This window comes from Parasteatoda tepidariorum, chromosome 8, assembly GCF_982258835.1.
Source record: "Parasteatoda tepidariorum strain Cologne lab strain chromosome 8, Ptep-v5.0, whole genome shotgun sequence".
Taxonomy (NCBI): domain Eukaryota; kingdom Metazoa; phylum Arthropoda; class Arachnida; order Araneae; family Theridiidae; genus Parasteatoda; species Parasteatoda tepidariorum.
Genome location: NC_141762.1, coordinates 89,333,084 through 89,349,399, shown reverse-complemented (window position 1 = coordinate 89,349,399; position 16,316 = coordinate 89,333,084). Strand labels below are relative to the sequence as shown.

At 27.9% G+C, this 16,316-nt stretch overlaps 1 protein-coding gene across 3 annotated transcripts in view; it reads left to right on the top strand.

Moving 5' to 3' along the window:
* LOC107454047 (voltage-dependent T-type calcium channel subunit alpha-1I) overlaps window positions 1-16,316 on the top strand; it is a 383,057-nt gene that overhangs the window by 256,705 nt on the left and 110,036 nt on the right. For 2 of the 3 annotated variants that reach the window (XM_087169326.1, XM_087169324.1), the window contains exons 4-5: window positions 12,899-13,070; window positions 16,094-16,135. In XM_087169326.1, coding sequence (XP_087025452.1) covers window positions 12,899-13,070; window positions 16,094-16,135 — 214 coding nt within the window. The remainder of the gene's footprint in view (window positions 1-12,898; window positions 13,071-16,093; window positions 16,136-16,316) is intronic. The other variant, XM_087169325.1, reaches the window with a different exon arrangement.

Genomic DNA, 16,316 nt, shown 5'->3' with positions numbered 1-16,316 from the left:
TACATAATAAATATTTTTTCCTAAATGATTTTGTTTATTTTTCTGAGATAAATATCCCTTCTTCATAGCAAAATTAGAATACATCTTACGCGGCAAAAAAATTGTATTTAAATTCTACAAAGAAACTATGTCCACTATACAGTGAAGAATTTGGACTTGCTATGATAGTGCCTTTTTAGGAAACAATATGGTGATATTTTATATTTTTTGCTATAAATAGATAGTTAAACTTGCTTACAGATTAACCAGATACAAATATTAAAAATTTAACAACACTCAAATTTCAAAATATAGCAATTCAGAAATTCTGCGGAAAAAATTGTTTAAATAACATTAATGGCCCCAGCTTACAACTTCTCTCCTAGTCCAATTAGTTTAAAAATATTTTCCAATTTGCATCTACATTTCTCCCTTATATTGCATGGATTAAAACAAACTCTGTGACTTAAAATAATGCATGTTTGTTCAGAGAAAATGAAAAGTCATGTCCAATTTTGTTACCTTATTAATCCATAAGTTGGATGCCTGAAATTAGACTAACGGTATTTAAAAATTCATCACAGGAAAACTACCAAAATTTTAAAAAACATCTTGCTACTTACGAAAGATAAATTTATTCCCTGGGAGATTTTTTTTTTTTTTTTTTTGAATAGAGGGCCCTGCAAGAAGTTAACCGAAGGAGTAATCGAAGAAAAACAACTGATCCTATTTTTTTAATTCTTTCAATAAAAGAAAATCACACCAAGATATATTTTCGAAAAGTCCACCATTACCCACAATAATTTGTTGTGATCGGGGGACGAAATTTTCATGCATCAAATAAAACAGAAAAAATGGAGCGCCATCTATTGAAAAGCACTTTAATTAAAACTGAGAACTGTGGGAGAAAAAAATTTTGCTCTGTCACTTGAATTTGCTCCAAAATTTTTTCTTAACTTAAACTATTTTCCTATTATATATAGTATTTAAAAACTGTCAGTATAATTTTGAGACCCTGCAAATTGACAGTTGTTATTTCTTAAAGAAAATGTCTTTTTATGCTGCTGGTGTTATAACACAACAGAAAAATAGTGTCTCAAAAGTTCGTGCTAACATACTTTACCATCATGACGAATAATTTAACGAGAAGAAGGAAGCAATTAAAACCATTTTTATCTGTTATTTTAGAACGGTTATTTATTACTGTAGTTATTTAACCCCCAGAATAACGATTTCAAAATAACTAGTTTGATCCTTTAATAAGTAAGACTGAGCAAAATGTTACAATTACCTAAAACACATGAATCAAAACAGTGTCTCAAAATGTTGAGCAAACATATTTTACCTTCATACCGAACAAAGAAATGGAAGAAACAAAAGATTAAAAGCAGTTGTATCTGTTATTTTGGAACGATTATTTTTTACTGTTGTTATTTAACCGCCGAATAACAATTTTAAAATAACTTGTTTGATCCTTTAATAAGTAAGACTGAGCAAAATGTTACAATTACCTAAAACACATGAATCAAAACAGTGTCTCAAAATGTTGGGCAAACACATTTTACCATCATAACGAGCAAAGAAATGGAAGAAACAAAAGATTTAAACCAGTTGTATCTGTTATTTTGGAACAATTATTTTTTTACTGCTGATATTTAACCCCCGAATATCGATTTCAAAATAACAAGTTTGATCCTTTAATAAGTAAGACTGAGCAAAATGTTACAATTACCTAAAACACATGAATCAAAACAGTGTCTCAAGATGCTTGGCAAACATACTTTACCATCATACCGAACAAAGAAATGGAAGAAACAAAAGATTTAAACCAGTTGTATCTGTTACTTTGGAACAATTATTTTTTTACTGCTGATATTTAACCCCCGAATATCGATTTCAAAATAACAAGTTTGATCCTTTAATAAGTAAGACTGAGCAAAATGTTACAATTACCTAAAACACATGAATCAAAACAGTGTCTCAAGATGCTTGGCAAACATACTTTACCATCATACCGAACAAAGAAATGGAAGAAACAAAAGATTTAAACCAGTTGTATCTGTTACTTTGGAACAATTATTTTTTTACTGCTGATATTTAACCCCCGAATATCGATTTCAAAATAACAAGTTTGATTATTTAATAAGTAAGACTGAGCAAAATGTTACAATTACCTAAAACACATGCATTAAAACAGTGTCTCAAAATGTTTGGCAATTTACCATCATGGAAAACAAAGTAATGGAAGAAAGAAAAGATTAAAACCTGTTGTATGTGTTATTTTAGAACAAGTATTCATACTATTGTTATTTGACACTCAGAATAAAAGTTTGAAAAGAGCTACTATGATTGTTTAATAGTTAGACTGAGCAAAGTGACTAAGTGTTTCCATGACTGAAAAACTACAAGATATGCATCAATAATGGCACAAAAATTGTATAACAAAAAGTGACTTTTTAGTCTTTAATTCTTATCAGAGAATAAAAATAATAGAGTCCCGCTGAAGTATTTTTTTCCCTATTAAAAAACTAATCTTATGAGCAACTAAAAACGAGTAATGCAAAAATTAGAGTTGTTTCGTTCTGCATTGTTCATCAAAGTAATTACAATTATGCACCTTAAAAAGAAAATGAAAAGTCTTAAAAGAATTTCATACACCCATTAAAAGTCTATTCTAACGAGCATCATTTATGATGAGCCATAACTAGACTCATTACAAGAAAACCTTAGAAAGAATAATTACTTTACTTCAAATTCAGTTTTAATTGCTGAAAAAATTATCTAATTAAGAATAAACTATTATGAATAAACTTCTAAAACTTTCACCAGTTAGGAAACTCAGAGTTAATCAATTAATCTATGTGATCCATAAAATTATTGTTCAATATATATATATATATATATATATATATATATATATATATATATATATATATATATATATATATATATATATATATATATATATATATATATATATATATATATATATATATATATATATATATATATATATATATATATATATATATATATATATATATATATATATATATATATATATATTCGACTTTAATTTTCTACTCTCTGGGGTTTCTACGCGAATCACATGCGTATCTTTCTTACTTTTCCCCTAATTCCTACTTTCCCTGGTTAAAATAAGTTTGCACGTGTTTAACTCTTTACTTTCTTACTGTCATTTTGAGTTTAAACAGGAACATTCTTGTTTATGAAACGGAATTGTATTCTGTCAATTTCTGAATTTTACTTGTGATTTATTCGCGTTGTTTTTTGCTTTAATATGCAACTTCTTCGAATCTAGAAATAGTAAAGCAGTACAACAAAATATTTATTTACTAATGTACTAATTAACCTTTCAGAAAGCGCGATCGTTATACGAGCGTGATTTGGCACACGTTTGATTCGCTATTGCACAATGTGAGTTTTTAAGAAAGTAAATGTTAAAATCATATTGCAATTACCTTTACGGAATTAAAATTAATTTCACCAATTTTTGAATTGAATAAAAAAAGTATTATAAACAAAAATCCAAACAGCAAGAAGGAAAAATATTATTGGTAAAATTACCGTAAAAGTCATAATTCTGGTTAATCGACCAGAATATACGTCATTTCATCCATTCATTTGAAAATTCTTTCTGTTCATATGGTAACGGTGTACTTGAATTTCTGGTTTTCAAAGTCATAGCTCTTATTACTTCATATTTAGTAAAATATACAAAAGTGAAAAGTAAATTTAATCGAATAAAAGGTTTTTATACCAAGTTAGCATCATAAAGTTAACAAATTTTACCGCAATCAACTAGCTTTATGACATATTATGAAACCATATTTTATTTTTAATTTTACCAAAATCACTACCAAAGCTCTTCGGTGTTCCCATAGAACCATAAACACTGTAAATTATACGATATTCTAATAATTTTACTATTTTTTTCTCAGTGCATAGTAACCAATGATATACTGAGGAATTTCGAAGCAAATAAAATAAAATGTTTGATTCAACTAAGCTACAGACAACTGTAATATGAAAATAATAATAGGAATGAAGTAGTAATAATAATAATATAGATACAACTGTAATAGGCAAAAAGTTTTTGATAAATCTAAAATGCTCTTTTAACTTATTATGACAGTAAATTATTGTTCTCCTTAACTTGAAATTTTCTTAAAAACCCAATAATCTCTTTTAACCCAATAAGTTTGATAAACGGTGAATATTAAACTTTATTCGAATTGAAATTTATGAAAACAATGTTGGAAAACAGAAAGTTATGGAGAATATTGAAATTTATGAAAATGATGTTCGAATTTATGAAAATAACATCGGTATTTATGAAAATATGAAGAATATTAGAATCCATGAAAATAGTTCTGGAATTTATAGAGAGAATTGGAATTTATGAAAAATAAAAATACTGTAAGCAATTTAAGTACTTTTGCTCAAAATTTTAATCAGGATTTTCTTCTAATTGTTTGATAAAGTGATAGAAAATTTCTCCGATTTTGTTGTAGATGATTTATTTAATCGAATAAAAGGAATCTTATAAAGTTTCCAAATGCTGAATAATAATATTTCTTGAAATAACCATTTTGGTTCGATATTAAGTAATCAATTCAGTAATTCAAAAGCTCTTTTATTGTACAAAACAACTGTATTCATCAATTCGTCGATTTTTTAAAAAAAACTTTTTAATGCCCATTCATTTATTTTTCTTTCCCATTATTTCATCATCCTTTTCTATCACGAAATAATAGTATTTATGAATTAAAAGGGATATTTTATTCTAATGGAACAACATTTTAAGTTCACTGAATGTTAAATAAACTTCTTAAAAGCGTCCTGAAATTGCTTTTATTTTGAAAAGATCTTTAAATTATTCAAAAACGACTCTATGAAAAGTATTGGATTCCTAGTTTTGTACTCTTTACGGAATATTTCACGATAATTTCACGCCAAGTGCATTTTCAAAAAAAGCATAGATAAAGGTTATTTTTTAGTGGTACTGGTTATTTTAAATCTTTCCTATTATGGAATATGATTATTGGTTTTTATAACGTCATCCTGAAAGATAAATTATATACTTTGTATTCACAACTGCATTTTAACGCACATTCCAGAAAGATAAATCCTATTTTCTTTCCTTTTTTCTTTCTTTTTTTTTAACAGAATGGTTAATCTTATTACAGATTTTCTTTTTTAATAAGAACATAACCAAACGCTTTCTTACTCAGTTGAGAATTTCAGAACGTCTTGAACATAAGTATCAGTTTAATGAACTATATTTTAGATGTCAACAAAAAAGCATGTACATAACATAAAGGCATAAATGCCTTAATTATTGTCGATATATTTTTATTGACTTTTTCCTACATCCTATCGTAAGTTTCGAAGTTTTATATATTTTGTACAGCAAAGAGAATTTTCACAAGTTAGACAGTAAACAATTTTTAAACTAATCATCAAATGTTCATTTTTTTCTTCCAGTACATTTTCTATGCGACTTTGTATTTTTAAGTTTCTAGTTTTTACGCAAGAAAGGTAGGTACTTTATTTGCACCGCACTAGAGCCGCACATTGGGCTATTGGCGACGGTCTGGGAAACATCCCTGAGGATTATCCGGAAACATGACCATCACAGTCTTGTTCCTCTGCAGAGGGGACGGCTCTCCCTTCGTAGTCCGACGACCTGTGCACGAAGTCGAACGCTTTACGGATGCACAGTTTAATAAGGACCGATACCCCACACCCTCGGTCCCTACTCAGGCTGATCAAAGTGGTCACCTACCCACTTACTGACCGCAGCCAGTGATGCTTGATTTCAGTGTTCTACTGGGAACCGTGTCTTTACGATCAGTACACTGCGGGACTTTTACGCAATGAAACAAAATTTAATGATAAGTTGAACACCCAAAACAGTAGCGTCTGCAGTCTTAACTATTTTTGTTAATATTGAAAGACACTAAATATTATTATTCGAAATTTAATTGTCTTATATTACCTTACGCGGTCCTATAAATATGCATTAAAATTGTTAAAAATATTAAAAAGAAAACAAAATATACTCGAACATATAATTAAATACAGAATATATATAAAATATTAAAATAAATATAACATATTAAAGTAAATACATTTCTTATTAGTGTATACCTTCTTAAACGAGAAGAACTTTTTATTCCTAAGTTGCAGTAAAGATACTTCACAATCTCATTCTTAGTATACAAAAAAAATTTGGAAATATAATACAATATTTCTAGAAAAAAAATAGTTAGCAGTTGCTCTACATTCAACAATGAATACGATAACAATTTTTTTAAATACTTATCTTTAAAATATTTATCTTTGAAGATATGTTTCTTCCCTTTTGAGTACTGTTGAATTTGAATTTAAAAATGTAACGCTAAATCATGATGGAAAATTAAATTAAATTTAAAAAATAAATATTGAAAATGAAATAAAATATAAATCGTTCAGTAAAGGAAAATTAAATAAAATGAAGAAGAGAATTAAATAAAAACAACTAATTTAAACCATTCCGAGTACCAAGTTTTACTATTTTTTATTGTTCAAAAATAGTACTATCAATTTTCAATTAAATGATAAAAAATATGCTTTTTTTTGTCTTAAGAACACGAGATAAGGAACAGTTTTTTCTTTTTTTTCTTCATGTAATGAACCTCAAGGGATGTTGAAACTAACTTTAAACGGTTTTTTCCCACAGTGATCAAATTTTTTATACTTTTTCAATTTCAAAACAATGAGCATCACAACATTTATAAAAAAATAACTAAGTTAAATTTTAAATGCATGCAATTCAGACATTTTACTTTGTTTCCATGAAATTAAAAACTTCTTTGTCTCGATTTTTTTTTTTATATTGATTTTGAAGCTCTCTAGTCTAGGAAAATAAATTTTTAAAAAAAGCCACAGTTTAAGCTCCTTACACTCTAAGCAAAGCTGTAATTTTAAATTATCCGTATCACATTAATTAATTTAAAAATTATAAAAAATAATCTGAAAAATTATTTGCGTATAAACTATCTGATCTTTAGAATGGGTGAATAAGTTAAATATTTTAAAAATTAATAAACTTTTTCTTCTAAAAAAAAACACCAATTTGGCGAGATGTTTTCCCCTGAATGAAAATTATAAAACTCAATGATTAAATTTAAATTTTTGCAAATTTTTATGAGCCCACATAAGACAACGTTACATAAATTTGTATTAAATACTGAAATATTATATCGCAAACGCTTTTTATTTCTTTAAAACTGTGTCAATATATATCTAAGATTTTCATATTGACAATACGTGCTATTTTTAAAACTAGCATGAAGGGCGCCGGCTAAATTTGATCTAACTGTCATAAATAACTGTATCATGACAGTTATAAAAATGGCAATGGGGGGGGGGGGAGAGCGTTGTTTCTTCATGTGACGGCCTATACTTCGAAAAACAGTCTTAGAATCTTTTCAAAACTACAATTGAAAAGATGAAATTTAAAATATGGATTAATATGTACTTAGAAATATATATATATATATATATATATATATATATATATATATATATATATATATATATATATATATATATATATATATATATATATATATATATATATATACTTATTAAATAATATAACGTTACAAAAGAATACAAGTCTTTATGAAATAAGTTTCAAAAATGTATTTTGTATCCTTTTGTATTGTAAAGAAAACAAAAGTACAGTATTAATAAATAGTAAAGCGATATTTTTTTTTTATCATTAGGGAAAATTTTGACTCGGAATTATTTCTTCAAAAATTACTGGAAATATTTAACAAGAGACTGTCACTTAAAATATCTTTCTTGATGTTTTCACGCCTATTTTTTTATTCATTAGTAAAGAGATTCTTGACAATATTTGTCTCACATTTCATTTTATGCTTAAAAATTTTAAATTTAGTGAGTAGGGTAAACCAACCAGTGAAGGAACACTACCCAGTGAAGGAACATTTCATATATATTGATTAAAAATAAGAATTTGATAGTTTTTCTTTAGATTGATTGGCAACAATAGCCAAACAATAGGAAGTCATCTAGCAATGCTTTGGATTACCTGGTCAAATAGACTTCTCTGGAAAAAATTTTGAATTTGTTATTATCTCTGCAACACCTTGTTTCTTTGAAAAAATTAAAAGGTAAGAGCTTGTATTTATATGCTTGAAGTGGAATTAATGGCATGTAACAGTTTTATTTTTCTCACTGTGAAAAGGAGAATTCAAAATATAGTTATTGAAGTTAAGTTTTATTTTTTTAAAGCATCATAGCATAATAAAGTACTGAGATAAGGGGGTGTTTATTCACTGGATCACCAAACGATGAAAAAACAGTGAAGGAACAAGTGTTTCTTTACTGGGCTTTTTTCTAAGTTAATGAAAATAAAAGATAAACTTTAATTTTCTTGTACCTTTGGTGATGTTCCGCATCAAAAGTATGTTAAAAATACGAAAAACAACTTCTAACCAGTGAAGGAACAGGCAGGTTCCCTTACTAGGCATAGATTTCCCAGTGAATGAACAGTATGTGTTAATATGTTGACACTTTAATTTTCAATTCATGATTACAAAAAAAAGTTAACATTTTCCAAGTATTTATATGTTGTAATTTCAAGAATAGGCTTGTTTTTAGCTATTTGTATGGCTTATAAATTCATAAAAACCTTAAAAAAATAACCAAAATTAAGTGTTCCTTTACTGGGTGTTCATTCACTGGTAAGAGCTGTTCCTTCACTTGGTCTTCTTACTACTTGTTATTTGAACCTCCAAAACTTTAAAACAATATTATGTAAGTTCTCTACAATTTTTTGACATAATTTGCAATTAGTAACAAATATGTTGACACTGTCATTTAACTGAAATTACGAATTTTGAATTTAATATGATTTTTTAAAAGGCAAGCGAAGCTTAAGTGTTCCTTCACTGGTTAGTTTACCATAGCAGATTGTTAAGCTCTCTAGTAAGTAGCAATGAAATACTCGTATTGCATTTTCCCCTTTTTTTACCCCATATTATTTACAATTTTCTGTAAATTAGCATGCTCACATCCTTTTTTTAAAGCCAGCAAACTTACCCGAACGAAAATAAAATATGAAGGTACGAAAAATAGACTGAAAAATAAATAAATAAAATAGAGGAAGAACGAATTTTTTTTCACCTGTTCTGAATACTAAACAGAAGGAATGTAAACCGCTCCCCGTAGAAAAATAAAGCTAGGTATAAATTGTTATGCCAGAAAAAAGTTCTCCATTTATCTTGCGCGGTTTATAGCCCTGGAATAAAATATATCCCGAGAGCTACTTTGAATTATAATTTCGTTTGTTAGATGAAAGAAATGGTGAACATGCATTTAGGTTGACATGTTATATGAGCTGTGTTAATATTTAATCTTAATATTTGCTCGAAAAGCACTTCATCCTAACTCTTTCTCTCTCTGTGATTAATGTTATTGCCTAAAAGATGCCTTCTTAATGAAGTGTCTTTTAAGTAATATTTAAGTAAGAGGTTATACTATTAGACTTAATCCAAACAGCACATCAATGGTACAGTAACAGCTACATAAATGGCACGTAAGAACTGTATAATTCTTATATAAAATTGAATTTTAATAAATAAGCAAATATGTCCAAGAATCATGCATTCTATAAAATATTCTATAATGACCACCTTTTTTTTATATATCCTTAAAATACTAGTAAAATACGAAAATTAAAAAAGTATGCACATTACTCTTTTAACAATTTTACCTCAAAATAATAAAGGCAAAAGATACTCCAGGCAACAATATATAACGCTAGGTAGTAAGTTTAACTCAAACATATAAAAAAAAAACAAGAAAGCAAACCGAAAACAAGAAAGTATTTAAAAAACTTAATTTCTAATATATATATCTGAAATAACCATCTAAACAAGCTTTTTTCAATGAAATAGGATAACTAAATAAGCATTATTAATTTCTTCAAAGTGAGCAATTATTCTATTGTATGAAAAAGCTGCATAATGATGATAGAAATATGTAATTTGACATACCCTTCTCTCAGTTAAATTAAAACGAAACAACTTAAGGCGAAAATAACAATTCATTTGGTAGCTAACATCTTAGGAGTAAAAAATTGTTTTCTCGACAATAAAAGAATAAACAAGAAAGAATCATAACAGTTTTGGATCTACTTTTGAAAGTAAGTTTTAATCAAAATGTTGCCAACTTTAGTTTCGTTCAAAAAGAGTCGCATTTTTAATATCTGTAAACTAAGCATTTTTCTACTTTTTTTTATATTTATCAAATCAGACTAAAAGGTTTTTATATAGTTCTGAAGTAGAAAATAACGTAGGAAATTGCTACTAGAATTACTTTTGAAATAAGATTGTATATTGACAGTGAAATATTATTGGAAAAAAAAATAACACAGAAATTTATTTCGAAAAGCTTCTCATTTTTATAGCGTATAAAATGTTTCGAAATTAAATTACGAAAGTGTTCTATAAAATGGTAGCTGCAAACAGTAAACAAAACTATTGTTTAACCAATTATTAAATTCCTTTCTCAAAGAGTTTTATTTATTAAAAAAAAACAATTTGATAAATACATAATTCTGGGGTTCTTTTTTTAATTTTTAATAACATTTCTATGAAAAAAAAATATTATATACTTCTAAAATAGAAAATGCTCTTTATCAAATTATTCAGAATATAATAACCCGATAATTGATGAAATTCATTTCTTCGAGGAAGTGACGATAGTTATTTCGACACTTCGACGAAATTTTCGCTCTTAGCATTTTTTCACGAAATCGAAGAAAAATGTCTTGATTTCTGAATATCCATTCAAATTCATTTCATTTCTTGATTTCAAAAAATAATGTTACTATATTTTTTAACAATTTAATTTTATTATTTTTCAGCTTATCGTTGAATAAAATTTATTTCATTAGGTAATTCGTCTTTCTTTTACTAAGAATTGAAGCTTCGTCCAATTTTTTCCCAAACGTGTTTATTCATCTTTTTCATAGGGATTATCACTTATTCCACATACGTTCCGTAATACAGTAATAATATTCAGAGAGATAACAATACCATGACGAGAGACTAAATATTTCATGATATTGAGAAATTCGGATGTCATACATCGAATATTTACATCTAATATCAAATTTTTAAATCGAATACCAACTATTTTAATCGAATACCAAATATTTTAATCGAATGAGTTTAAGAAGTAAAATAATATAGTTTAACAAAATACTATATTATGGTAGCAGCAAATTCAAACTATGGTGCAAAGTGCTCGAAAATTCTGACATTGTTGTTATTCTTTCAATTCTGTTGTTTAAAGAAATATTTCACTTATTCCAAATTAGTCATTATTTGATTTTATTTTTAAATAAACAAATTTATTTTGGACCAACAGACTTTGACAAACAGAATGCTTTTAGTTTTGTCATATTTTAAAGAAAATTCTAGTATTTTTTAAGTTTAAGTTTTGTATTCAGGTATTTAACCCTTCCTTCTCTTTCCCGTGAAAATGACGTTGTGAGATTTCGCCCTCTATTTCTCGCTCCCGTGAAATTTCTGGGCTGGAACGTTCAGTAGTATCGCGTCAATAAGAATAAAACTAATTCATTTCTTTTGCCTGGAAAACATTATATTTCTCATTTTGCACACTAGATGGCAGAACCAGGATTCTTTTAAGGTAATTGTAGATAGTTAGTTTATTTTAAACTAGATGTCAACACTAATCAAATAAGTGTATTTGGCAAAATAGGCGTTTTTATGACCGCTTTCTTGAAAATAAACCGATCGTTAAGGGGTTAAAAAAATTACTTTCTTATGTTTTGTACCTATGCCTTCATTTATACTTTTTACTCGCTATTTTTTTTCAAAACTGTAGGTTCTTCCTTAAAAATTGCTACTTTAATTTCAAGTGCTTTTATCTTTTCATAGTATTTCAGAGTTATATGCACATTTATGATTAGCCATTAAATAATTTGTATATTGTAGAACTTACATACACTATCTGGCCAAAAGTATCCCGACATCCGGTTGTTATGGTGGTGAAAGTATAATGGTGTGGAGGTCTTTCTCGTGGTTCGGCCTAGGTTCGTTAGTTCCTGTGGTTGGAAACATGAATTATAAGATATATGTGGATATTCTGGAGAATTCTGCTCTATGGCAATATTTCGGCCAATTTTTCTTCCAGCAGGATAACTGCTCCATTCACACATGGAGGCTTGCGCAGACTTTGTTTGACGAAATGTGTGTTCAAAAACTGGCCTGGCCCTTCAAATGGCCTGATCTAAATCCCATCGAACACTTTTGGAACGAATTAGAGTTCAGATTACGTAGTCAGCCAAATCGACCTTCCTCACTACAAGCACTCACTTCAGTTGTGATGGAAGTCAATTCCTTATGTCCACCTATCAAAAACTGGTGGAAAGTCTTCCCAGACGTGTGCAGGCTGTCATCGATGCATAAGGAGAACCAGCATCACATTAATATGTGCGTCATGGCACGCTAAGTCCGAACCGGATACACGGTGTCCGAATAGTGTATAACTTATATTTTCTGCAGACAATATATAAATATACTTTCTACAGTTCTCTATGATAATGCATTACAAATGTATTCTTTGCAGGCATGAGGATATTAGTCATGTTCTTGTTGGACACAATGCACTAGTTGCAGACAATATATAAATATATTTTCTACAGTTCTCTATGATAATGCATTATAAATGTATTCTTTGCAGGCATGAGGATATTAGTGATATTCTTGTTGGACACCGTACACTAGTTGCAGACAATATATAAATATATTTTATACAGTCCTCTATGATAATGCATGTGTATTCTTTGCAGGTATGAGGATATTAGTGATGCTCTTGCTGGACACACTCCCGATGTTGGGTAATGTCCTTCTTCTATGTTTCTTTGTTTTCTTCATCTTCGGCATCGTGGGAGTACAGCTGTGGGCTGGCCTACTGCGTCAGAGGTGTTACATCGATCTCCCACCCAACACATCCCTTCCCAAGTGAGTACCCTCAAGTGATTACTCACCATCAGTATTTATGATTAAAATAACAAATGATATATCTTACAAATAGATAAGTTTACAATTATGTCAAATATTTTAGGTATAGATAAACACGTAATTTTTGCAAATGTATCCCATCAATTGTTGAAAGATGTATTTTGCATAGATTGATAAACTTTTAATTATGGACTAATGCGCCTTGCTTACGTTTATATTACACTGGTGTAAGAAATTAAGGGAATTTGCAGACTTTGTCGATTATCTCTAGAATTAGTGGACAGATTTGAATGAAATTCGATACATTGATACAATACAAAGCAAATAACCATTCAACAATTGTAATGCACACACGTGATCGTGCGTGACACTCTTTGGAGTCAGAAGGTATGAAATTGAAACAGGAAATGATAAACTGCCTTATTTCAAGTATGAAATCATGCTGCAAGACCTGCTTATCTGTAAGAGGGGACCATACCCCCTATTTATATATTTTTTGTTTGTTCTGCAACTGCTGTTTCATGCATTCCGACTCCAACGTGTGCAAAGTAGTTAGGACTAATAACAAATAAAATGACACATTTTCATCGAAAACTACAGCTTCAGTAATAGTTTCGCGGTCGTAAATTTCTGTAAATGGTTTACAGAAATTTGAAGTAAATATCATATCTTTAAAAATATAAGGTTGCTTTCATTGTGTTTTCTTTACACTTTTTCCACTATTCTGCATGATCAAATATACAGGCGAAATATATCATTTCTGACATTTCTCAATTTAGCGCCAATTTTGCAGTATTTAAATAAATTAAAAAAACAATTTTTATCGACTAGGAAAATGTAAGCATTCTATTGTTCAGCAAATCAGGAAAGCTTTTACTTATTTTATATTTATTTAATTTTTCACCGAACTCTAATATAATAAATTACATACAAAATATGTTACAAAGAAATGTTATTGATTACTTGGAAAAAAATGACGGAATGGGAGATAAGCAGGGGAACAGTATTATTTTTTAATATTTTTATGACCACTCAATTTCAGAAATTGCATTTTCCTGACAGCGATTTATTACTGACAATATCAATCCTTAATGAAACATATTATCTTTTATTATTTTGTATCGTTATCGATATTCTTTCCAAATTAATAAATTAAATGTTAATATTTCAAGAAATACCTCCATCGTATTAGAAGATAGATAATTTGAATATAAATTCAATGCAGAATTCCACGTTAATAAAATAAAAAATACTATAAAAATGAAGAAAAAAATCAAATTTGATACTTTATACCAATGTATTTGAACATATAAGAAATTAATCAAACTGTTTTTAAACTAAATATAATTAAAACTAATTAAAGGTATCAGGAAAAAAATTTTTTTTGCTATACCTACAAAATATATAGTTTATATATTAAATCCCATTTATCATTTATTTAGGATTATTTAAATATAATTATAAAATAATAATAATAATAACTATAATTATAAAATAATAATAATAATAACTATAATTATAAAATAATAATAATAATAACTATAATTATAAAATAATAATAATAATAACTATAATTATAAAATAATAATAATAAATTATGGTAATCTGATGAAACTGCCGTACTGCAATGACATTTCTGGTAAAAAAAATTTTTAAAAAAAAGGAGGAAAGAAAAAACGGAATTCTGGTAATAAAAACAAAATTTACGGTATTTAAACCATTCACGTGACAATTTTTCCTTTCATATAATAACGGTTTCGCTGAAATACTGGTTTTCAAAGCTATAGTTCTTATTACCACATATTTAGTAAAAACTAAAAAACTTAAAGGTGAACTTAACTGAATAAATGATTTTGATGCCATGCTCAAAGAAACAGAGAAGTAATTTCCAAATTTACTAAGTCTTATTTTATGAAATCATATTTTAAATTTACCGAAATCACTACTTCAATGTTGTAAAGAACGCCTTTAAATTTTTTAGAAATCTTGTCAAAAAAAGAAAAACAAATATTAATGCACTTTAAGACTAGTAAATTAATATTTAACGAAAATGCTATCAAAATCTAAGGAATCCCAACTGACGAAGAAGTTACTTAAAATCGCAAATATCTACCAGTTTGATTGTTTAAACCATTCCTTCTCGCTCCCGTGAAAATGACGGGGTGAGGTTTTGCCCTCTATTTCTCGCTTTCGTGAAATTTCCGGGCTGGAGTGTTCGGTAGTAACGCTCCAATAAGAATAAAATAATTAATTTCTTTTGCCAAGAAAACATTATATTTCTCATTTTACGCACCAGATTGCAGTACCAGGGCATTTTTAAGGTAATTGTAGATAGTTAGTTTATTTTAAACTAGATGTCAGAACAAATCAAATACGTATATTTGGCAAAATCGTTCATGACCATTTTCTTGAAAATTAAATAATCGTTAAAGGGTTAATAGATGTTTCAAAAAGTCAATTTCTTCTCTCAATTCATTCTCGCAGTAGCGATTCGTTAGATTTCGACTTCCTTTTTGTGTTTTTTTTAATACTTGAATACAAATTTGCTTCCGCTGTAGTATATTTTCGACAAGGTTCTAAAAAATAAAATTATGAGTGGTCACTGGAGAACACCCTGTATAGCATTTATTTTCTGACAAGTACTTTCACAAGACAGCTGTTATTGTGGTAAATATTTAGTTACAAAAAAACTTAAGATGTCTTTTCGGTTATATTTTTCTTCCCGTAAAAATCACTAATACTTTCAATTTGATTTTAATATTAAATTTATAGTTATTATATGTCAGTAACTTTATTATATATTTATGTGGACAAAAAATGGGTAAATATGGATACATTTAGAATTTCATTATTAATTACAGATGCATTAATTCCTGCTTAAAATCTAGCTTCATTTTCTGTAATTTGCATTGCTTTCATTATAATATATTATTTTATTTTTCTATTTTGGCTGTCTCTGGTGTTAAAATAAACAACTCTAGGGGACAGATTTCATTTTTGCATAACCTATTTTAATATTCCAGGTATTTATCTCCAATTTACTACGAGAAAGTGAAAGTTCTTAAGTAAGATTTTTATAAATGAAATATTTGTGTAAACGTGCGCATGCTTTGCGCGAAATGCTGTTTTCATATTGCTGTTTGTTATAAATCTGTGTCTACATTTTGTTCGAAATAAATAATAAAGAAGCAAAAAACCTTCAAGATAAATTCAGTCATAAAAAACAGCAAAACCTGCTGAAATTCG